Genomic DNA, 25,641 nt, shown 5'->3' on the forward strand with positions numbered 1-25,641 from the left:
AGTCAAGAAGGTGTGAAGGTAGTGGTACCACACACTAAATTGTCCGTGCGGTCCCCCAACCCAATAGATAGTTCCAACTCACCGAATTACGTTAATCCACAGTTGCACTCAATATTTAAATAATGTTAGTCTAAATAAATGTAGACAGATAATGTAAGCATTTTTTTAAATAGAATGAACAGAGCAGTGTTGTTTTGAAACAGTACAGTGTGTGTTAGTTTGATGTACAGTATGCTGCATTTTATATTGATGGCCTTCTAATTTGTTTATTTATTTATTTTAAATAACAGTGACACTTTTCCTTTTGATAAGAAATCCAGCCATATTCCCTTCATTGTATTTCAAATACTGCACTTTAATTTCAAGTGGAAAACTAATCTTTCCATTAAGAACTGACAATCAGGGAATTTAAACATTGTTGACAGTTTTTTTGTGTTTATTTTAAAGAAAGGAAAGTCTAGTGCTGGCTAAGCATATTGTTTGTTTGCACTAAGTTAATACAAATGTAGCCTATATTCTTTAGTCAGTTCGGTCTTTGTGTGCCAAACATTATTTAAGGCAAACCACTGTAAACCTTTTTTTTTAGTTTTTTTTTTTTTTTTATATATATTAACACTTTAATCGCCGAAGACGCTGGAACACGTCATTCCCCGCCATGCTTATTCTGCCGATGGCGCTGGACAGTGTCTTTGATATCAATATTTCAAAAATCTGTGATCGAAATCATATTTCTCCCCCGGAGACATTATATGTACTGGTGAGCCCCTGTCAACTCTCTAACGGTTCAAGAGCGCCATCTGGTGGCCGATCGGCGGATCGCCCAGGGAAGAAACAGGGAAGTGGAAGCTGGTGCTCATTTCAATTTGGTCCGATCACTCGCTATAGGTCCCGGGACTCGAGCTCGACACAATGGATATCGATCCGTTGCCAATAACTCGATAAACAACATGATTTGGACGTATATACTATTATACAACCTGGAAATGGATCGGGTATTTCTACATCCCATATTCGGAAAAATTCTGTTCCACGCTCATCTCCCAACGGCGAGAGGAAGCTACGGTGAGTTTCAGCGTTATTTTTTAATGTCTTCTATACTAACTGCTCTAATGATCATATCACCCACACTAGATGAATGATATAACGTTGCCCACGGAATTATAAACGACCCCCCGCCCATCCGGTCAACATCAGATCATACGTAGTAACTTCTAGAAGTACGTGCAGTTGAAATTTTTTATCTCGCACAGATTCCTACCAAACTGTATTTGATCATCAATATAATGCATTTAGGGCTATAAATCAAGTTCTGGAGAAAGCTGCAGAAAACGATAAAAACATACTTATACTTTAGACCGTATTTTAGTATGAATATGTGAATGAAAAAGTATAACGTTGCTACACCCTGAACAATAGATATAGGACTTTGAATGGGCCATTGGGCCATGGTAATGTCAATTTAGCAATACAATTTAAAAAGTTATAGCCCTGCAAAGAAGGGGAACTTCTCCATGTTAAATAGGGCTGGCTAGGGATGGTAAATTATGAATTTAACCCCGGCGATCAAAGTGTTACATAAAAAAAAAAAAAAAAAAAAAAACATATATCGAACCGAAAACAGTTAGCCCAAAACCGTGACACGAACCGAACCATCGATTTTGTGAACCGTTCCACCCCTAATATATATATTTTTTTTAATTAAGAATGTCTCTTACACGGAGTGCTATCTATCCATCCAGATAGTTTCGGTGTGGTTAGCCTAGTTTTGGAGATATCTGCCACTCTGTAACACTCAAAACAGCAAAGAAATACATTTGGAAAAACTCAAAAGCAATGTCTCTTTCTAGAAATCATGACCCGGTTACTAATCCACAGACCTTGTTGTGAGCAGTTTCATGTAGGAACTATTTTCTACCAAACTACACCCACCACCATACTATATTATTATAGTTCCTATATGCAACTGTTCACAGCAAGGTCTGTGGATTATTTTGAGTAACCGGGACATGATATCTGGAAAGAGACATTGCTTTTGAGTTTAAAAAAATAATGGCATGTTGTGCATCACAAACCGAGTGCCATTCAGCTCCATTGTATTAGAGTGATCGCAGACATCTCTATGGCACATATCCCCAAAACTAGGCAAAACACGCAAACTATCTGGATAGATACTCTGGGTACGGGGGACAAGTGTTTTATTTTTTATTTAATTTTAAGTGTTTTTCAGAACGGGAAGATCAGATAGCATAGGGAGGGAGGGTGATTCCACAGATTCATAATTCCACAGCATTGTGTTTCTGAAGTTGTGTAAAGGTATAGGTTTATTCAGTACTCACAGTGAGAGCCTTTCAAGCACGTGGGGAACATTTTCACACTGTGAGGAGAGGCGGGAGGAGGCCCGGGCGTAACTCTGCACTGCTACGGTGTACACTTCCACCAAGGGCAGAGGGTCCTCCTCAAGCCTCCATCGGCCTGCATACTCCACCAATGTCTGTAGAAAGACACAAGAAGTTATATTAACTCAACTCGGGCCAATCCAGAATAGTCCGTATTACGGAAAACTTTGTAGACGAATGGAAAGTGACTACCGGTAATCAAATGACAGTGACAATCGTGGCCAATAAGTTGTGTTTGTGGAATTGCATCATATTGGTATGAGAGGCATGATACAAAATTAATGTAGTTAGGGCAGGGCAAAATGAAAAATATAAATATCATCACAATATTCCGAAGCCCTTTTCCCCCCCAATATCAATATATAGCATAATATCTGATAGTCATAGGCATTCTTAGGCAAGCAAAGCAAATCACAGATAATCGTATCAATGTTTAACATTAATTTTCACCTGACATTTACAAACATTTCAGAAGTAATTTTGTGAGATCCGACTTACTCTTTGCTTTTTAACATCGATTGACAGCAAAAGTGTATCACGCAATTCGATATTGAAAAAGATACACGATATATCACATTGAAACATTGTCCATTCATAGTCTATTCGCCAACACTCCTGCTAGCCAATACTGAATATACTAGCGCTGAACAATATGTCAAATTAATATTGCAATGTGAAAGAACACAATATCTATATTGGAAAGGCTGCTATGTGAGAATGTGTAATGTCCTTCTAGAAATACACACAATAAATTAGTAAAGTAGTGGGAACAAGAAGCAGGTATGGATCAGGCTGCTTTTGTATATAAGAATTTGTTCTTAATTGCTTGCCTGGATAAATAATAAAAAAAAAAAAAAAGGGTAATGAGGAAATTGGTCATTAATGGGAAGTCCAATGAGAAATTCTCTTACAACCTTACATTGTACAGCTACTGAAAGTGCTCTAAATAGAGAATAAAAAAGCACATTGCAAACAGAAATAAAACAATGTATTATTCATTATTCAATATGATTGCGTGTCATATGTCAAAAAACAAGAGCAATATGATACTTAATCCATATTGTGATGCCCTAATTAGAAACGGAGGCGTGCCAGGCCATTCACCTGAAGAGAAGTAGCCTGCAAGGGAGGTGAAGTTGAGCCATGCAGTGACAAACGGCTCCATTTACAGACGACTCTCTGCCTCTCAACTGGCTACAGTTCAGTCAGTCAGTGGAGACACCACACTCCTACGCAGTTGTCTCTACACCTGTACACAGCCTGCTAAACAGCTCTGACGCGAGAGACTCAATTTGTACCAAATCCAGACATCTGCATAGTTTGAAAGAAAATGCAGCTATAACTTTGAATTGGGTGCATACAGATAGTATACAGACTCTGAGTATCACAAATAACCCAAAATTAAGCTTGTCTGAATATGTACAAGTTATGCAGCGATGTAGTGATCAGAAAAGTAAACTGACTATCTTTTCTGCACAAGGAAACCATACTTTTTTTACTGCGTTCACCAGTTTCCATGGATACACAGTGAATAAACAAGGCTGCAATGGCGTCAAGTAACTCTTTTTCAAACATATTTTTGGTTCTTATTTATAAAAAAGACAAAATAATATACGGGGGGGGGGGGGGCAACGACAATAATGTAATATTATTTATTCAATATGTTAAGAGAAAATAATATGAGTATAGGTAGCACTGGTTAGTTTACTTCCTCTTTGAGCATTTGAAAACTAAAACAATAAATTCACACAAGGTACAGAGAAAGAAGGATGGGTTCGAGACTCAGAACAGACCAGAGTGGAGGCTATCACGTGCTTCCTCCGACACACGTCCAGGCTGCCAATCAACCGCTTCTTTTCACCTGGCAGCGCGGATTCTCATTGAGAGGGCGTAGCGTGTGGAAGGATCACACTATCCCACTCAAGTCCTATCCGCGCTTAGCAGGCGCCCCGACCGAACTGTAGTAGTCGCTGTTTACAACGACCCGGACCCACCCCGCCAGCTTCTCCCACCCTCTAATACTGCCAATTGTATTAGTGTGAACGGCCAGCCAAGCTGGTGACAACCCCGGAGCTGTGAGCTGGATTCGAACAGGCGAATCTAGCCGCTCCGGGGTTTGGTGACGAACGCAATCTCCGTTACGCCACCTGACCGCACGTTCTACTATTTCATTCACATATTCATACTAAAATACGGTCTAAAGTATAAATATATGTTTTTATCGTTTTCTGCAGCATTCTGCAGAACGTGATTTATAGCCCTAAATGCATTATATTGATGATCAAATACAGTTTGATAGCGATCGGCGCCAGATAAAAAATGTCAAATGTACGTGCTTCTAGAAGTTACTACTCATCATCTGATGTTGACCGGATGGGGGGGGGGGGGGGTCGTTTATAATTCCGTGGCCAACGTTAGATGATTCATGTAGTGTGGATGATATGATCATCAGAGCAGTTTGTATCGAACACGGTAATAATAAACGCTGAAACTTACCCCAGTCTCCTCGGGCCGTTGAGCAATGAGTGTGGAGCAAAAAGATTGCTATTATGGGATGTTGAAATATGCGATCCATTTCCAGGTTGTATAATAGTATACGTCCAAAACATGTTGTTTATCGAGTTATTGGCAACGGATCGCTATCCATTGTGTCGAGCTCGAGTCCCGCGAGCGATAGCGAGTGACCGGACCGAATATGGATGAGCACCAGTTTCCGTTTCCGGTTTGCCGTTTGGGCGATCCGCCGATCGGCCACCAGATGGTGCTCTTGAACCGTTGGAGAGTTGAGAGGAGATCAACAGGGGATCTCAAGACTCCGCGGGTAAAATATGATTGCCATCACAGATTTTTGAAATATTGATCTCAATGACGTGTTACGGCGTCATTGGCAGATTACGCATGGCGGAGAATGACGTGTTACGGCGTCCTTGGCGATTAAAGGGTTAAAAAAGTCAAAGAAAGATTTTTTTATTAAATAGCACCATGATGATTTTATCACTAGATAACGACATAAAAAATTTATATCATATGACACTGTAATGAAATACCATCAAAGAAAATACTGTCAAATAATATTGTCATATGATATTTTGGCCGTATCTCCCAGCCCTAATTCTTATACGTTCTCTCATTAGGCTAACTTCTAATCAATGAAATTTTTATATTTCAAAATTTTTTCTGGGTACCCCTTCAAGGACCACTGATCTACACACCATGTCATTAAACCCTGATTTCTCATATTTATTGCCCTGAATAATGACTAACATGTGCACATTGCTTACCCTGAGTCTGAGTGTGTGTGTGTGTGTGTGCAATTGATGGGGGCATGTTTATTTGAGTGAGTTAAGGGGACCCAAAGGGAAGAAGGGTTGGGGAGGAGGGACCGCCGGCTCAAGCCTCTCACTGTATGTGTAAGGTTTATGACAGCTGCTTTCCCCAAGCTCTCATCTGACAGCCTCGAAACACAACTGTCACAAGTGGTCGAGCAACTCTGACACAGTTGTAAGTAACATACAGCAATCTAAACTCCCTGGCCTCCATGAATCCTTAGCCTAATGCAATGTCACTTCACTAAAGCACATGTCAAACAGTGGAAAGAAAACTGTTTATTGTATTTATTTATTATACATATAGGCCTATATGTAGTTAATAGTCTCTCAGGTTAACACAAAAAATAAAAGTCAACTTGTTCCTGATCCTGCTGAAAACCAATTAGCTGCTAGCCTCAAGCTGAATTATATTAATCTTCAGTGTAACATATCAGCATCAATCAATCAAACGTCCATAGTAGTGACACATCACAGCTGCCAGGTATTTCTGTGGGTCAGAGGTTGGGCCTACTTGTTAGCCAATTCCATTTCAGTGTGAGGTGTGTGTGTGGCTGTGCCATAAGGTGAAGGTGGGTTGGACCCATGCACTTCCATGAACTCAGTCATTGTTCATGTCTTTCCAACAGCATGATAAGAAATTCTAAAAAGACCAGTCATGTAATGTCACAGTGAAGAGTTGGCTATGCTGGATTAGTAGAGTAGTTGCGACCCGAAGATCAGATTACAAACAAAACAACTTGCTAAACCAAGAATACATTTCACAAAAGGTGTGTGAGGCAGTCTTCATAAATTGTTAGGGCAACATTACAATTTAATTGTGTAACTACTGCCACAATTAAAGTGTATTATTATTAATATATAATATTTGTCACAATGAAAAATATATTTGGTCTGACTTTGAACAAGGAGGACTGCTCTTTTGAGAGAGCAGAGCGGTTGAAAACTTCTGTTCCTTCCTACAGCATGAATAAACCTTTTGGAAATCTATGGGTTATCTATAGAAAAAGTTAATATGAAGGCATACCATCATGGATACATACAAAGGTGTGGATATTTACCATACCATTGTCCGCAATGTACACATATGGGAAATAAACACATACATAGTGTATATTTTCTAAATAAATACAAAAAAGGTTTCCAATTTGACCATTTTGAATGAAAAAAAAAACACCATGGCAATTGTATTACATGATAAAGACAAAACATGTCATATCACATTGTAATTATTTGTACTGAAAAAAACACCACTACAATGTCAAAATTAAGAAAAATATTGTGATGGGATATTTTGGCCATATAGCCCAGCAGACAGCACTAATCACGTTTAAGTAAAAGAGAACACTCAGCCCAATTTGCCATCTGAGAACTTCCCCTTAACTCATTGGACGCCACTCATGAATAAAATCGGGTTAACTGGCAGACGCTTGAGCGCCAAACCCGAGAAAAGTCGGGTTTTCTATTGTTATTTCTTTTATTCGATATTCCCATTCATAATCCATCGAGGGAGTCTGTGTTATCATTGGGAGTCTGAGATCGCAAACGTCCAATACCGCCGCCTGCCGCCTTGCGGACGGTATTGCACATCCTTTGAAACTCTCTGGCTTGGGCCGTGCGTCGATCTAAAAAACCCGAGCCGGGGTTTCCTTGTCGGGCAGGACAAGCGTTTATAACGCATGGATTGAAGAGAATCAAGCACTCCCGGTTCATGTTCTTTGGTGGATTATGTTGGCAACACGATCAACATCAATACTTGGAATGGCGATCAGATAATTGGAATATTCTTTTTGGAGTACATCTTAGTCAAGGTAAGGGCTATATGGTATCAATCTTGCGTTGATCCAAGAATCCATTCACTGCGATCCGAGCGTATGTGTGTAATGTGTGTGTAACCTGTAACGTATTCCGTTGGTGACGATCAAAGCATAGAAAAACGACCCCCCCCCCCCCTTTCATGCATTCATGATGAAACATAATACCGATAATATAGCGTTGATTTCAGATTGATTGTTGATACAGGCGAGAAACGCACGGTTTTGAGTAAAATGCACATATTGCTGCATAGCGTCGTTTTCTGAAATTAGACAGGATTACTCTAAAACTATACTCATATTCACCACGGTATAAAATGGGAATATATGGATGATTTTTTTTCTTTTTCACAAATTGAACGATATACTCTATGTCAAATGGGCAATAGTATTATAAATATCCATAGCTATGATATATAATATAGTTTGAGCCCTGCAAAAACTGCCATGTATTCCTATTCTTTAAAGCGGTGGCCTTCTCACCACAGGGTACACAGCGCCATCTGGCGCTGATTGAGTTAAACAAAAACACAACATTCTTGTCATGTTTTAAGATATTTTTGGATGATTAGCTAGCTACACGTGCCCAATGTCTAAATCATTTGGATTGAATAGGCCTTCACCAAAAACCGTAATCATTGATATAGGTATCATAGGATACTATATTGGTTATTTAAACAGCAAACAGTAGCCTAATCAATACCCGATTAGGCATGTTTGGGGATTTAAGTAGGCCCAGCTCATGATAACCCAGGGTAAAACAGGGCATCTGACTGTATCTGAGAATTTCCCCAATACCTAAATCTGAAACCAAGAACCACATGGCACACATGTCAGAAATCAAAGCGAAGTGACTTGATTTGCAAAAATGTTTACACATTAACTCATTCAGCGCCAGTCACGAGAAAAGTCAGGTTAACTCGCCAACCGTTCAGCCTGAGCTCGCAAAAGGGCAAATACCGCCGCCGGTATTGCACTCTTATTAGAAATGTGTAGTTTCTTTTCTGGGCCGATCTGAGCCGTGCAGGCGGGGTTTAAATACTCCGACAGGACTAGCGTTTACAACGTTACATCTGCGATGCTGCCCCCCCCCCCTCATATGCAATGACGGGCAATGTGGGACGGACCTCCACGAGCAGTATTTGGAATGGCGATCAGATAATTGGATTATTTCTTTTGAATTACGAGAGACCAGGTAAGGACTCTATATATAAAATCTTGCGTTGATCTGATATTTCTTTCTACCGCAATAGCAGCGGTCTGTGTGTGTGTGGCTTTTCACCGATGGCTGCGGTGGGGGGGAGCACCGCGCTACGAGGGCCATTTCATGTATGCACGAGGAAGGATAATAATGATAATCTAGCGTTGATTTCAGGAAGATTAGATAATCAGGCGAAAAATGACAACGTGTTTAGTGTATTCCACTAAAACGCTATTATCGCGTCTTTTCCTGGGATTACTAAGAATCACAAACTATACTCATATTCAAAACGGTATAAAACCGAAATGTACGGATGAAAAAACAATCTGTTTTGTGCATGTTGACTGGAGGCAACTCACTGACAATCGACGGGTGTATTAGACCCATAGCTATAATATAAGATATATTTTAAGCACTCGCAAATCTCGCAGTCTCCCCATTGATTAAAGCGATGGCGTTCTAGCGCCCCCTGGCTCATTAAGCGATGGCGCTGAATGAGTTGAGGGCTTGAGGCACGTCCGATCTCTCTAATGGAGACAATTTGATTATATACTGTATATCTCAATAATTTTACTGATGACGTAAGTCTGACCAACGGATTGGATCGGTACTCTGTATTTGGTTGATCCTGAAAGTTCAGGACTCACAATTGGTATCAGCAGTGAAAAAGTGGTATTGGTGCATCCTTAATTTAGGACAAACTCAATACAGTAGTTGCATGAACAATACTATTATTACATAAAGTAAAGATCTTTATGCTCATGAATCTCCAAGAGACTTTTATGATCTTGGCATCGGGTTTGACTCAATTATACTTTATGACCTCTGCCCTCCACATGAGATTTGTGTATTAGTCATGCAGATTGCAGTGTGTTGATATTTTTTGCCCCATACAACACAAGGACAGCTAAGCCCATTCTCCAGATGTTGTTTAATATTCCAGTATTTTCCCTGCCATTATTTAGGTGCAGTGCCTAAGAGTTTTTGCACAGTGCCCAAGTCGATTGAATGGGAAATATGAAAAAAAAGGTTTTTACTATGCAGTGCTCAAGCTAAAAAAAATATAAAATAAAAATACAAATATTTTGCCAAGTCTGTACTCTGTAGGCATATGCATAGCCTCCTAGGCCATAGATAGCTTGCAGCAGTGTATATTTTTTTTGTTCTCCTAATAACATAAAAGATCCCCTCACATGTTTTTAGCATAATTAGAATATGATGGCATGTGATAGACATCAATTAATTACAAGTTTGAAGAAAGTACACCCCCCCCCCCTTTCTGGTTCCCAGCTGTGTACTATGCTGTGCTTGCTTAATATCACAAATTAACAATTAGCAAATTAACATAGAATGAAATTAAATGTCCCCGGCTACAGTATGTCATGCATTTTATATAAAAGTATTCTGTACTTCTGTATGACAACTAATAAAGAAACGTGAAGAAACTTGAATTTTATTTTACTTACTCAGAAGCATTATATATATTACCTGAACATGAAAACACAAAAACACTTACTACAAAGTTGTTGAAATGGTCCAACTTCTCAAATGGAGAAGATTGACAAAAAAATCACAATGGAAAGTCGGTCTGTTTACTGGGTGTGTTGACATCTTGATTGTAACGTAGAATTCGTTTTCACTCAAAGTCGCTTTCGATTCATCATCATTGGCAACGCACAACAAACAAGACAGACTCTCCATTGAAATTGAGACGTTGGACTATTTCAACAACTTCGGGGCAAGTTTTTGACAAATAAATAAGTTGGCCCAGATTTTATGTTTAGGTAATATCAAATGCTTCCGAGTAAGTAAAATAAAATGACATGCCGTCGCCGGGGAGAACTAAAGTCCATTTCAGTCCATATTAATTTGACGCGAACAAAGCGTAGCGGCCTGGAACCAGCAAAGTGAAAATCCTGTATTCAAACGTTACATTAATACAAACCCCATTCAAAATATGCCAAAGAGAAACACTCGGACAAAGACTTCATCAAACTAACATATAGTCACGTCGTGGCCTGCAATGTGCATGGTCATTTATATTGAATGCCCAAGGCAAATCCTTCAATGATAACACACGTTTTCACCAAATACTTAGCCTGGCGTTATAACGTTACACGAAACTAGGCTGAAACTGAAAGCCTATACACGCTGACAGAATCAGTTTGTTTGTAGCTCAGCTAACGCCATGTTAATGAAACGACAACGTTCGTTAAAAGCTAAAGACGCATAGCGCAGGTTTAATTAACGGATATGCAGCAAGCTGTCGTTAATATTGTGTTATTATGAATGCCTAATTGCGTGTTATTCCTAACGTTGACGAAACAGTTTTTCCAGGGCCTTTATTTGACTAATTTCAGATATAAAACAGTAGCTACCGTTAGGTTAGTTGGCTATAGTATTAACAATTCTACTGTCTCCCACAAAATGAAGAGCAGCTAATGTTCGCCAGATTATTAGCAGCACCCAAGCTACGCTAGCTACATTGGTGGCCGGAGTGAGTTTGATTTGTGCAATACGGTTCTCCGTTTAGCCGGGGTTTAACGATTCCTACCACTTCTATTGGCCCAGCAACAACACCGCCCATCGGAGCTACTCCTGTTTCAAAATCATGCGCGTCCTATGCTATCTACCAGCTAGAGACCCAGGACGTAGCTAGCGTTAGCTGGTTTTACATCGAGAAGGAACATTTACCTGGCAGAATTCCTGGCAATACTGAGAAGATGACTGGACGGGAGAATCTGCACTTTCATTAAGCACAATCGCCAATTCTTGCAAACGTTGTCTAAGCGCCCCAATTGTTGCTTTGATATCGCTCTCCGTACCACGGTCCTGCTCGGCCTCTTCGTCCGCCATCTTCACACCCTGCTCCAGCGCGTACCAATCCTGCCGCTTACGTATTCAGCACGTGACAACATGTTTACGCACTGATGCAAAAAAAAGTCCCCTGTTGGTACGACTGCGTCAGAGAATCACAGAGGCAGTAATCTACGTTATCTCTCTTGGTTGGATGTTATTGAAACCGTGCAATGCAGTATGCCCTCTGTTGGCCAGTTTTTTTTTCATGCATGCTGTCATAAGCACATCACGCACAGTCACACACTGTATAAATAGCTCCAGTAAAACAAGCAGCAGATAAAATTATATTTTTATTTGCAAAAACCAACACATCACATTGCTACCACTACTGTATGTAATGTTATTGGTGTCCTTTTGATGTATGATCTTCAACCTTGGCATAAGCCTATGCACGCTCCTTTCGTGTGAGGAGTTTCTTAAATGCCAGCTTGAAATCATCATTGAAGCTGGTGTATAGCAGAGGGTTGACGAGTGAATTGATATAGCCAAGCCAGGTTAAGAACTCACATACTGGGGGAGATGGATTTAAAACCTCTAGACCTACTAAGAGCTCCTTTAAAAAGAAAGGCAGCCAGCAAATGATAAAAGCCCCAAAGATAAGACCAAGAATCCTCGCTGCCTTCCTCTCACGTATGGTACAAATCTGATTCCTATCATCAGGCTCGACTATCTCTGTTTCAAACGATGAATTACGGATGGTAACGTTGAGCTTATCAAAAGCAAGAGTCGGAGTTGAATGAATGAATGAATGAAAACTTTATTAACAGATTGCAGAATGGGTACAGTGCAGTACAGCTCAATACATACAATTGTTAAGGGGATGCAGACCAGAGAAAGACTTTCGTCTTGTTTCCACCAGGGTCCCCCATTTCCAATTCATCGTAACATATATGACATACATGACATACAGATAGACAGTACTGCTACATCTATACATTTATGACATACCAGATTTGCAATTACAGTACTGTATTTGTGATACAAAAAGAGTCCAGAAAGAAAAGAGTATATACATTAGGCGTAGAAACTGTACATTGGATTGGGTAGGTGGGGGTGGGACTGTACATTGGAGGTGGTTGCAAAGACATTCAACAAGCTACACAGTATCACTTCAGTGAAACAGGGCAGTGTGTGTGTGTGTGTGTGTGTGTTTATCAGTAGGTTGTGTTTGTGGAGGGAAGTGAGAGGACTGAGTTGTGTCGCACAATACTGCAGTGCACACCAGGAGGTGGTTATGCTGAAAAGAGCAGCAGCGTGGTTTGGTACATAGAGATGTAGCAGATAGCTGAGAGCACTGACACCAAATTGTGTTTATTTTTGGTACAAATGCCACTCAAGACAGCGCAGGTAGTTATAAAAACCGAAAAAGTTAATAAAAGTCCTTGTTAGTCTTTTGTTTATTGTATTATTATTATACATATTGTGCATTTACAGTCTGGGTACCTTTATTGGGTATTTATTTATAGTCCTTATTTCCTAATTCAATCTTCTGGAAAGAGGTGTTCCTATATTTTAAGGCTTGAGACCCCAAATACAGAAGAGGATCAGTTAAATTAAAAAGATGCAATGATGCAGTTTAATCGTTGGCACAACAGGAAGAGGAGGAGGATGGAGCTTGTTAGCAGAGACAAGACAAAGGAGGTAACTCTATAAACTATGACATCAGCCTGTACAGAAAGAATCCTATAAAAATTCCAATGTGGGATATGTGCCACTAGAGGGAGTAACAAGCTGTGATCAAATTGGTCACATGGGCACAGAGATTGATTGATTGAAAACTTTTGATTGATTGATTGATTGAAAACTTTATTAACAGATTGCAGAATGGGTACAGTACAGTACAGTACAGCTCAATACATACAATTGTTAAGGGGATGCAGACCAGAGAAAGACTTTCGTCTTGTTTACATCAGGGTCCCCCATTTTCAATTCATATATGACATACATGACATACAGATAGACATTACAGTACTGTTTGTGATACAAAAAGAGTCCAGAAAAGAGAGTATATACATTTGACGTAGAAACTGTACATTGGAGGAGGTTGGGTAGGTGGGGGGGGGGGGACTGTACATTGGAGGTGGTTGGGTGGGGGGGGGGGGGGGGGGGGGTGGGTAGGAGGGGTGGGTGGGTGGGTGGGGGACACTGTACAACTGTACAAGCAAAACTGTACATTGGAATATTGACAAAACCATACTTGGTCATTTACTGTACATTGGAGGGGGTTGGGTTAGGACATTTACAGGGGCCAGTTTCGAATTGCAGTCTCCCGTAGGTGTTCTTTGAGAGTGTTTTTGAAAGTGGGTAGTGATTCACATTCCTTTACAGCTTTGGGTAGGGCGTTCCACATTGATGTGGCATAATTGTGAAACGTGTTTAGTCCCTTGTTTGAGCCGAATCTGGGTTTAACATGATTTGTGGAGCTCCCTCTGGTGTTGTGATCGTGGTATTCACTGACCTTTGGGAAGTATTTTGACATGTACATGGGTACCTTGGTCGTGTAGTGTATCTTGTAGACCAGGCCCATTGCAAGTTGCTGTACTCTGTCATCTACTCAAAGTGGGCAGGGGTGAGGTGGGTTCTAGGAGTAAGGTCAAGGTCTTTAATGAACAGATTGCAGAATGGGTACAGTACAGTACAACTCAATACACACAATTGTTAAGGGGATGCAGACCAGAGAAAGACTTTTGTCTTGTTTACATCAGGGTCCCCCATTTTCAATTCATAATGAAGCGGACAGGATCTTTTAGAGCAGAGTTTGTCTTTCACACCATGTAGCACAGTGTGTAAAATACAGGCATTAAACAAGACGAAAGTATTTTTCTGGTCTTCATCCTCTTAGCAGTTGTTTGTATTGAGCTGTACTGTATTGTACCCATTCTGCTATCTGTTAATAAAGTTTTCAATCAATCAATCAATCAATTACATTTTAAAGTTGGTGCAAGGAGCCACGGCTGACTGTTGAAAGAGGCAGAAGAGAACAGCTCGTTGCACTGGACTGGGTAGAGACAGCACATTGAAGTGGCAGCTGTCACCGACAGACCATCTCAGTGGCAGCTGTCGCCCACGAACATGGATGAATGCTGCCCCTTATAGGGTCTATTGACACAGACATTAGCTAAATCAATAAGCACAGCACAGGCAGGTGAGCCAGACCAGAGGCATAGAACGAATACAGCAAGGTAGAGGTTGAGAAGTATGGCTCACTTGATGAGAGGTCAATTAACACTTTCAGTGCCACGGACGACATAACTCGTTTTATTAGGCCCCCCACTGAATGCCCACGACGACAAATATCGTTTTATTTGTTTATTAGCGATCTGATTTCATATTTCATCAACCGAGTCTCCCGTTGGTACAGCAGCTCCTCCAGCAGCTCAGAATGAAAAAAGCGCCCCCTATCGTCTATCCCTGTGTAACTGCAGATCAGTCGATATGTAGAGACAGAGCCAGCTGGCTCCTTGAGCTGGCAAGCTGTCTGCTCAACTTGGAAGTCATCGTGGGATGGGAATCAGCCTGGAATATATATTCACAGTAGCCAATACTCAATCAATAAGCGTGATCGATATTTGGAATGGCGATCAGGAATTGGAATGATCTTTTTGGAGAACATCTGATCTGAGGTAAGGAATCTATTTGACCAGTCTTGGGATAATCAGAGTTGTATTCGCTGAGATCTCAGCGTTTGCCATATGTGTGTGTGTGTGCGCGATCGCTGATGAGGAAATCAGAGAATCGATTTTTCAGATCGCGTCTCTAGCGTGCATACGTACACATAATACTATCGATAATCTAGCATTTATTTGAAAACGATTCATAAATAGGCAGAAAAATGACAACGTTTTTGTGTATTCTAGAATATTCCAGTAAACGTCTTTTATCATGGAATCTTTATATTTTCCTTGAAAACGAGGGCTTTTCAAAATGCTATCAAACGAAAATGAACCGATGAAAAAACAATCCGCTTCGACAATGTTGACTGGAAAACGAGTCATTGATAAGCGACGGGCAGATTAGACACATAGCCATAATTTAAAACATAGATTAGGCGTTTTATTTACACTAACATTGAAGTGGATGGTGGGCATTCAACCGGTAAATCAAGGTTAAGCTTGGGCTCTGAAAGTGTTAAGGACACAGCAACATACACATGCATGCACTGAATAGTAAGATTGTAGCCATTTGTTGAATCTTGGTCTTTTAAAATATAGATTGAGTCATGAGTATTAAGCAAGGAAAAGCTCATGAAATGATTCTGGGTGCTACATACATTCACATTCACACTTAGTAATTTAGCTTTTAGTAAACATTTAGTAATCCCACGCGATTTACAATTGTGTACAATAAAGCCGGGATCCACGTCTCCTGGCAGTCAACAATAAGGGGTCTGTTTGTCTAACAGTGCCGAACTCCAGTGAATTAGACATATCTTTTTCTTTTCATTTCTTTTTTGGGGGGGGGGGGGGGTAACATTCTCTGTACGGAGATCAAATGCTTTATGTCCCCTAGGCTTTTACAGTACACATTTAATGCACATTGGGATATGAAAACAATTACCCATTCATTTAAATTTAGAGAACATTAAAATGTTTAGTTATACAATGTGTAAATACTGTATCAAGGAGATTCTTATCTCCTACTGTATACCAAGGTCGTCTTTGCATAGGCCTTTCTTGATACTGTTCTCACAATGTTTGCATTCCATTCATATTAAGTTTCAATTTCAGTTTGCTAAAGTTGTAACAAGCCCAACCTCCTTTGATTGACGGGCTGTTTGCTTGTTAGATTTGGGGGAAGATCATATATAGACCAATCAATTTCAAGCACAAGGGCATGCTTTACTTACACACCCCCAGTGCACTACGGTATTGGGATTACGGTAAATGGTACTCTATCCCCCCCCCCCCCCCCCAGTGAGCTGTGCTGTTCCACAAGGAAGCATACTAGGACCGTTACTGTTCCTAATTTATGCAAATGACATGTCGTCAGCTTGTTACTGCAACTTTGTTCGCGGATGACTCAGCCCTGCTGGTCTCTGACAAGAACAAGTTACAGGTTGAAAAAACCCTCAGCTCGGAACTCGGCAGAATCTGCACCTGGCTCGCTGATAACAAACTATCATTACACCTGGGTAAAACAGAGTCCATTCTCTTCGGTTCAAAAAACAAACTCAGCAAGACCGACGGCTTCTCAGTTGCAGTGGGTGACAATATTGTCACAAGGAAAGATGAAATTACATATCTAGGTTCCATACTAGAGGCAAATCTTTCCTGTGACAAAATGGCATCCAATGTAATAAAAAAAGTCAACCAACAAACTAGATTCTTGTACCGGATCTCCTCTATGATAAACAAGAATACCCTGAAGACTCTGGCAGGAGCACTCATTCAAGGGTACTACGACTATGCTTGCACCTCATGGTAACAAAGCACCTCAAAGGCGCTAAAAACAAAATTACAAACATCACAAAACAAACTGGTCAGACTACTGCTTGACCTTACTACTAGAACCCACCTCACCCCTGCCCACTTTGACAACCTAGGATGGCTTAGAGTAGACGACAGAGTACAGCAACTTGCAATGGGCCTGGTCTACAAGATACACTACACCACTAAGGCTAAGGTACCCATGTACATGTCAAAATACTTCCCAAAGGTCAGTGAATACCACGACCACAACACCAGAGGGAGCCTCACAAATCATATTAAACCCAGATTCGGCTCAAACAAGGGACTAAACATGTTTCGCAATTATGCCACAACAATGTTGAATGCCCTACCCACAGCTGTAAAGGAATGTGAATCACTACCTACCCACCTTCAAAACCTCTCTAAAAGAGCACCTACGGGAGACTGCAATTCGAAACTGGCCCCTGTAAATGTCCAAACCCAACCCCCTCCAATGTACAGTCCCCCCCCCCCCCCCCACCCCGCTATACCCAACCCCCACCCAACCACCTCCAATGTACAGTTTCCCCCCCCACCCCCTCCAATGTACAGTTTCTTCCCCCTCAAATGTATATACTCTCTTTTTAGACTATTTTTGTACTCACAAACAGTACTGTATATTTGTAGATCTGGTAGGTCATAAATGTCTAGATGTAACTACTGTCTATCTGCAGGGGTGTAAAAAGTACCCAGAAATTATACTTAACTGCTGGTAACGCTATGTTCCCCTGCAGCTAGCGTATCCAGAAGTTATATTTCATACTGGCTCCGCGTCTTGCTTCGCCTATTGGACTACCCGACCGCCAAGAACCTTGGTGTTGTCCTCGACGACCAGTTGAACTTCTCTGCTCACATCGCAGCGACAACCAGAACCTGCAGATTCCTCCTGAGCAACGTCGGAAGGACGTTCCTCGTCCAATCAACAGTCATCTCCCGCCTCGACTACTGCAACGCACTGCTCGCTGGGCTCCCGGCCACTGCCACCAAGCCTCTTCAACTCATTCAGAACGCAGCGGCCCGCCTGATCTCAAACCTACCGAAGTCGGCCCATGTCACCCCACTTCTTAGGGACCTGCACTGGCTCCCCATTGCTGCACGAATCCGCTTCAAGGCCCTCGACCTAGCATATCGTGCGGCAAAGGGAACCGCTCCCGCCTACCTCCGGTCAATGGTCTCTAACTACACACCCTCAAGACCCCTACGCTCTGCATCTTCTGGCCGCCTCAGACCTACTCCTATCCGAGCTCCGGGAGGGTCATCAAAGAGAAGCCGCCTATTCTCAGTCCTTGCCCCACAATGGTGGAATGAACTACCCACCCCAGTTAGAACAGCCGAAACCCGTCCAATCTTTCGCCGTCGACTAAAGACGCACTTCTTCAACCATGATCTGAAATAAAAAATTAAATAAAAAAGATATAACCCTAACTAACCTTACTGTCATGCACTTGTCCTAATAAACTAACCTACACTGTAGCACTCAACACTTTGATGAACATTGTTACTCAGCTGATAGAGTTGTGCCCTTCCTGATGACTTGTCATACAGAACTTGTAAGTCGCTTTGGATAAAAGCGTCAGCTAAATGACTAAATGTAAATGTACACTCGTGCCTATTTGCACACACTTGAAAAAAACCAATCAGCTGCAGACCCGGAGAAGCCTCTCACGGCAACAGGGGATTCCTGCAGAACGGGGCGCCTGAATACTTTAGACAACAAATGTTTGTTTCCGCCTCTGATTGGCCAGGTCATGTGACATGTGCGCCAATCGTGGGACCGCAAGTTTCTACACTGGTTAAGCTTAGGCGCTCTTTCGAAGTTGGTTAAGGTTAGAATTTGTCTTAGAGCATGGCGATAGAACGCCTGCCCTGATTCCAAACTCTAACCAACTGCGAAAGAGTCGCCTAAGCTTAACCAGTGATAAACTAGGCGTTAGGTAGTTTGCAGGCTGTTAGACCCGGAAATAGGTGCCGAACTTGCCGTCCCACGATTGGCGCACATGTCACATGACCTGGCCAATCAGAGCGCAAAACTCGAACACGGAAACAAACATTTGTTGTCGAAAGTATTCACGCGAACGGGGCCTACAGTTTGTTGTGCGTGGCTTGAGGGGCCCACAGCTTGTTGGCGGGGCATACAGCTTACCAAGCACTAGTGCGCATGCGGAAATCGTGATCAGACAATTGGAATATTCATTTTGGAATACCTCCTAGCAACGGTAAGGACTATATGACGTCAATCCTACTTTGATCCTACAATGATTTCACATCGATCATGTCACGTACTCCAAAACGTATGCCGTTGCTGACGATCAGAGCACCACAAAACGACCCCCCCCCCTTTGATGCCTTCATGATGAAACATAATAATACCTATTATATACCTTTGATTTGGAAATAGTATTGTGTCGAGGCGAGCAACGCAAACGACTTTCACAAAATGCACACAGCGCTCCATAACTCAGCTTCCAGGAATTAGCCCGGATCACTCTGAAACTATACAATATTCACCACGGGATAACACGCAAACGTATACATGAAGAAATGTACTATTTTTTACATGTTGGACGAGAGATAGTGACTGTCAAAAGAGCCATAGTATTGTCTCCATAGCTATGATATAGAATATAGATAGCTCTGCAAACATCGTGAAAATTACCATATTTTTTAAGCGTGGCCACAGGCAGTGTAGATGGGGAAATAGCGTGGCGCTGAAAGTGTTAATATAGGGTGCAGCTCAATAAATGAGAATATCGTGGAAAAGTCTATATATTTCGCTGTATTGATGCAGTAATTTGTGCAAAAGGAGCCCCAACAAAGTACTGAGTGAACATACTTTTCAGAAGGCCGACATTTCTATATACATTTCTTTTTCAAACTTTCTGAGATACAGAATTTTGGGCTTTCATGAGCTGTAAGCCATAATAATTAAAACAATTAAAGGCTTGAAATATTTCACTGTGTGTAATGAATCTATAATCGATGAGTTTCACTTTTTGAATTGAATTACTGAAATAAAATAAGTTTCCCACAATATTCTAATTTATTGAGCTGCACCTGTATATTCTGTCCTTCTGTATGTATTAGTTCGCATATAAATGTATTCATCAACTAACATTCAAAGATATACATTCATAAATTATTAATACATTATTTTATTTATTTATTTAACATTTATTTATCCAGTGGAAACCCATTGAGACCAACGCTGGAACAGGAAGAAGCAAAGGGGTTTATCGTCTGGTGCACAGCAATATATAGAGGCAGGGTGTTCAAATGCCACATACAGAGCACCTTATAGGCTGACCTGTCACCATCACCATTGTCCATCAGCTGAGTCCTGTGTGACAGCACAAACAATAGAAGGGGGATCCCATAATGTTGACTCCCATTTGCTCTCATATTGTCACATTTCTTGAGTAAGAAAAACCCAAAAATACCATAAGGTATGTTGCGTACCGACGTCTGTCAATACCTTGCAGTTTCCCTAGATACATACTCTTGTGGACAGTAGAACAGTGGGCTGCTTTTTGATTTTCCATGAAATCACACTACCACTTTAGGCTTCCACAATAACTGGTTGGTGTAGCCTCAGTTTCTCATCGTCCCTGTGACACAACTTTGCCCATGGTGCCTTTCAGATATTTCAGTACATGTTTTACAGAGTAGACTAATGGGGATCCGAATAAACTAAACTATTCTTCTTCTGTTGGCTCAGCAAAGTACTGCAACAGTTTACTCACTACAAAACTTAGATCGGGTTTTGTACATGTAGTCAGATAGATTAGGCACTGCCCACTGCATCTTCTGACATCAGACATGTTCTGAACTACCTGTGTAGTTGAACTTCACAAGGCGTTTCCCTAAGTTTACAATTTTGAATCTCAAACCTCTGGCATTTTCCCTCTGTAAACACAATCTGCTGGGTTTTGCACTAACTCGTTTCCACTCAGATACTCATGCAATGTTTTGTCTGACCCATCAGTTCTTAATTGCATATACCCATCTACCCCCCACTGCTTTCTTATCCTCAGGTAAATTGGTCAGGGTAAATGTGTAATTTTCTCTCAGTGACTGCATTTCATTGCACAACACCATTTCTTCAAGCTAGCTGAAGTCACAGGTTCCCTGAACATTAGGGGAATACCTCTGATCAATCTAACAGTAATCCATGTATTGTAGGATGTACAGCGACCCTGGCGTGATACAGAATGCTAGACAGATAATATCACCAGGTGGTGGAGGAACAAATAAGAGACAGAGGCATCAGCTAAAGCTGGAACAGGAAGGGTTTATTTTTCATGTGCATAAAATGTGAAAATCTAAGAAAGATGGAAGTATGAACAAAAAGAAGATCAATCTGAGCTTAACTGATCCTGAACAAGACATGTCTTCTTGAAAGACAGTGTGAAGGTATATAGATCAACGTTCCTTTTCTAAGGGAGGCACCGGCAAACGCTGGAGGAAGAAGGAAGGGGGTTTATTGTCTGGTGCCCAGCAATATATGGGCAGGGGGTCACATCTTATAGGCGGTCACCATTGTTCATCAGCAGAGCCCCAAGCACAAACAATAAACAAATTTCAATTAGATTAATTACAATATTCTGGGGTCATTATATGGAAACTTGCCATTTGCTGCCCTGTAGATCTGAATAAACAATAAAACACTTTATAATTGACTTTCCATGTCTTGTAAGATAAAAAAATTCATAGAACTTCTCTTTTAAAGAGCTAAACACTTTTTGTGCAAAGCATCTTGCAGAACATTTTAAAATGCCCTCCGTATTATCTTTCTACTTTTACTGGTAACACTAGTAGTTACCAAGGAACAAATGACAAACTAACTGCTAGTAAACCATTAGTTAACAGGCAGTTCTTGAGTAACTCCTAATACAATTTTATAGTGTAGCTAATGATTGAGAAACAACTAATGAATATATAATTAATTGTTCATTTATGAATCCTTATAATGGTTCTTTACGTATGCATAGTTCTTGATTACTTCTGAATAATGCGCTAAATGGCATTTAACCAATAACAAATCATTACTTTATTATTACCCAGCTATTAGTTTCTATTTGTGTCTTCTCTAGTGGTGAACCATACTGTGTTATTGACTGTGTGGCACTGAATCATTACCTGTTCATTATTGACCAATCTTTTGTCCGCTATAATTGTGCATCATACCGAGTACGGCATCATTACTTCATGATTTCCTTTCCATTAGTTAGGTCTTTACAACGGGCAAAGATGAGAATTTAAATGAAAATTATATAGATAACATTGAGCCACTAGATGTCCCACTAGACTAGAGCACCAGCATGTCAGCGTGTCTCAACTAGCGGCACGTTTATCCAATCAGGTGCATTCCATGTGGAGAAATGGGACACATGTAAATAACACACATTTTACTTGAGGGGAACAAAATGGGTAACTAATGGACAGGTAATTGTGAAGTAATGATTCAGTACCTTAACCTTCCGCCGTTGTGTGGCAGTGAAAGGATTAAAGTGACCTTTATTTTCGTGAGGAGATACAAATAGAAACTAATAGCTGGGTAATAATAAAGTAATGATTAGTTATTAGTTAAATGCCATTTAGCGCATTATTCAGAAGCAACCAAGAACTATGCATTAAGTAAAAACACTAAAAAATTCACAGATACCCATGAACAATTACAAATGAGTTCATTAACATAATATCCAAGGGTCTATTCGCAATTAACGATCATTAGCTACTCTATAAAATTGTATTAGGAGTTACCTAAAAACTGCTTGTTTACTAATGGTTTAAGTTGGGTCCTCATTCGTTTCTCATTTGTTCCCTGGTAACAACTCAAGTTGTGTACCTTATTGTAAAGTGTTACCCTTTGACTAGCTATTAAGACCCAAAAAAAGTCTAAGTCTATCATAATACAACTTGTATAAAGCCTGAAGTGTAATTTCATTACTCATGAATGGGTTTTATTCTTAATGTGTAAAATGTTAAAAGAAAACTAACTATTTTGTCCGGTCCCCAGGTTGTTTTGAACCCTGTTACTTTGAATGAAAACACCCCTTCAGAGATAATGGACTGTTCCAAAAGTTACATCATTTCCAGGTGAAATAATCTACCTTTTATGAAGTTGATGGTGAAAAGACAAGTGTCCTATTTTAATTATTTTATGTAATGTCTGACAAGAGGGGGACAAGCCCATTTTATCAGCCCTGTTGCCACAAAAGCATATGTTAAAATAAAATTTGTTACCATACTAAGGCAACAAGGTTGACGAAAGTATATGCTTTTGTGGCTAGTAATGGGCTGCCAATACGATTCTTCGTCAACTATGATATTTAGGGATGAAACCGGCAACAACAACATGTATATTACGGTATGTAAAAAAATCTTAATGTATATTTTTATGTGCACTCAACAGCATACCTTTATGGATTCAAAACCTTTTCAAAGTAATTGATATGTTGGTAACAGGGTTGACGAAACACAATAAATAAATAAATAAGGATCAACCTCATTAAAAAAAGGGAAAGACTTTACTCAGTACTTTTAAAATCAAACATTGAGAATGGGAAATGGCACGTTTACGTATAATGACCCTCTGACAGTCTACCTCGCAACTGTCCCACGCTCCAACAGCTGAACCACCAAGCGCTTCTTCAGTGTCGGCAGCTTGTTGTTATAGTTCTCCTGCAGGACCGACTTCAGCTTGTTGCGAAGGCTACCTAAGCAGGGCAGGGAGCGGCAGTCTGGTATATTCAACAACGTGTGGAAGAAATCCACCCATAGATCGCTGTGGGGATACCTACAGGTTAGGAGAAACAGGAAGGAGAGAACCATTTGTGAGTTTAACATTTGCAAATTAGTAGGAAGCTGATATTATTATTATTATTTAGTTTCACACATTAGTTTCACACATTTGTATTGTGCAGGAGAAATCCACCTTAAAACACAATCCATAATGTGTTGTGTGCCAAGGCATTACTCATACCAGCAGTCATTTGAAATCACAGCAATGCGATTTAAAAAAAAAAAAAAAAAAAAATCACATGGAAAGTTTCTCAAATTTGTGAAAAGCAATCTTAAACATAGTCCATTGCAAGTCCATACATATTTCTTTTTACAGGGATACCGGTATATACAAATTTTCTGTTTTACACTTAGGGCATTAGGGATGAGCAAAATAATTTATCGTTTCCTCTGAACAACAATTAGAACAGTTTTTTCCAAACTATTAATCAATAACTGTCACACTGGTAAATATGCCACAATATGTTTACTTTTATTTATTATTTATGTCCCTTTTTTAGTTTTTTACTTGATTTAGATGCCATTTTCTTATAATTTTGTCTGTCAATTGTAATGTAAAAATGTTGTTGATGTGGATATTTGTATGTAAAAATTTACAAAAAAAAAAGTAAAAAAAAAAAAAAAAAAAAAAACATGACTATACACTGGGTTGGAATTTAACCGCAAATGCACAGAAATCGCTTTAGGATTGGACTTACTTCAGCGCAAATCATTTGGAACTTGATTTGTTAAATGGAGGAATTTTGAATCTGACCATGATTAGCAGTCCAAAATAGTTCCGGCATGTCAATATAACAACGGTTATAAATCGTATAGCTTTACGCTCTGCTCTTAGTGGAACTATCCCTTTAATCCATTCTAATAATGAAAAAAACTCTCCACATGTACACGCCTATTCACCTCCGCCTGGCAACACCCACATCCGCTCCTATATAAGTGGGGTCGTGGCCACACAATCAGCTCCTTCCCTACTTTCACCACTGAGAAGTTTGTGTATACACCACTTTAGTTTAGTGCTAAAAGTAGTTTGTTGGAAAGGAGCTACGTTGACATTGTATCTTTGTTTTTTCTCTCTCGCAATTTTTCGAGAAAATAAAGAGATAATGTCTTCACCGTCGGAGGGTCTAAACGACTACAACTCTACCCTCCACCGGTGGTTCACTGTCGCAGCGTCCTCTGTGCGTCGTTCCTGGCTCCACGGTTGTGCATGTGGCAGATAGGTGCGTCTGAGCGGCGCCCGGAAGGGAGTGTGCTTCGCCGAGGGGCCGTTGAGCTTCCATCTCCTGTGAGGTGGCTGAGTTCCGGCCCTGGTTCCCCCGCCAGAGGGCAGTCGGCCGATAGGCGGACAGTTCCTCTGGTGGCCGAGGATTTGCGTCGCAGACACTTCACCTCGGCTCGTTCTCGTCGTAGGACGGCGAACAGCGGGGGTGAACGGCCTAGTGGCAGTGTTGTGCTGGATCCGAGCGAGAGTTCCCTCGCCTCTTCTCCATATCCGATGGAGACTGAGGATTACATGGAGGGGGCGGGGGCTCTCTTGCTCGAAGGCCTGGCGGAGACGAGACACTCTCCCCTTCGGGGAGTGGCAGAGAGTGCTACGTCTCCCTGGGGACCCTCGTACTCTGGGACTGGGTTAAAATCGGCACCCCGGAGACGAGATGCCCAGCTATCTGCTGCGTCGGACGATGGCTCCGCTTATCTTTTGGAGACGGTGTGTGCAGCCTCCCGTACGCAAGGGACGCGTGTGACGTGGAAGAAGGTATGCAAGTGGAGTTGCTTGCCTTGTTCCCCGAGCTCATG

The 25,641-nt window shown here is 40.9% G+C and overlaps 2 protein-coding genes across 3 annotated transcripts in view; both read right to left on the reverse strand.

Annotated features, from left to right (window-relative positions):
* znf292b (zinc finger protein 292b) overlaps positions 1-11,593 on the reverse strand; it is a gene marked incomplete at its 5' end in the record, with an annotated part of 34,088 nt that extends 22,495 nt beyond the window's left edge. The window contains 2 exons of the mRNA XM_084313802.1: positions 2,337-2,491; positions 11,432-11,593. Of these exons, the coding sequence (XP_084169928.1) occupies positions 2,337-2,491; positions 11,432-11,593 (317 nt within the window). The remainder of the gene's footprint in view (positions 1-2,336; positions 2,492-11,431) is intronic.
* Positions 11,594-21,311: 9,718 nt separating this feature from the next.
* Positions 21,312-25,641, reverse strand: part of bub1 (BUB1 mitotic checkpoint serine/threonine kinase) — a 47,589-nt gene continuing 43,259 nt past the window's right edge. For both annotated transcript variants that reach the window (XM_084315264.1, XM_084315265.1), the window contains one exon: positions 21,312-23,839. In XM_084315264.1, coding sequence (XP_084171390.1) covers positions 23,644-23,839 — 196 coding nt within the window. In that variant the 3' untranslated portion in view covers positions 21,312-23,643. The remainder of the gene's footprint in view (positions 23,840-25,641) is intronic.

Source organism: Notolepis coatsorum (assembly GCF_963971535.1).
Source record: "Notolepis coatsorum genome assembly, chromosome: 5".
Classification (NCBI taxonomy): domain Eukaryota; kingdom Metazoa; phylum Chordata; class Actinopteri; order Aulopiformes; family Paralepididae; genus Notolepis; species Notolepis coatsorum.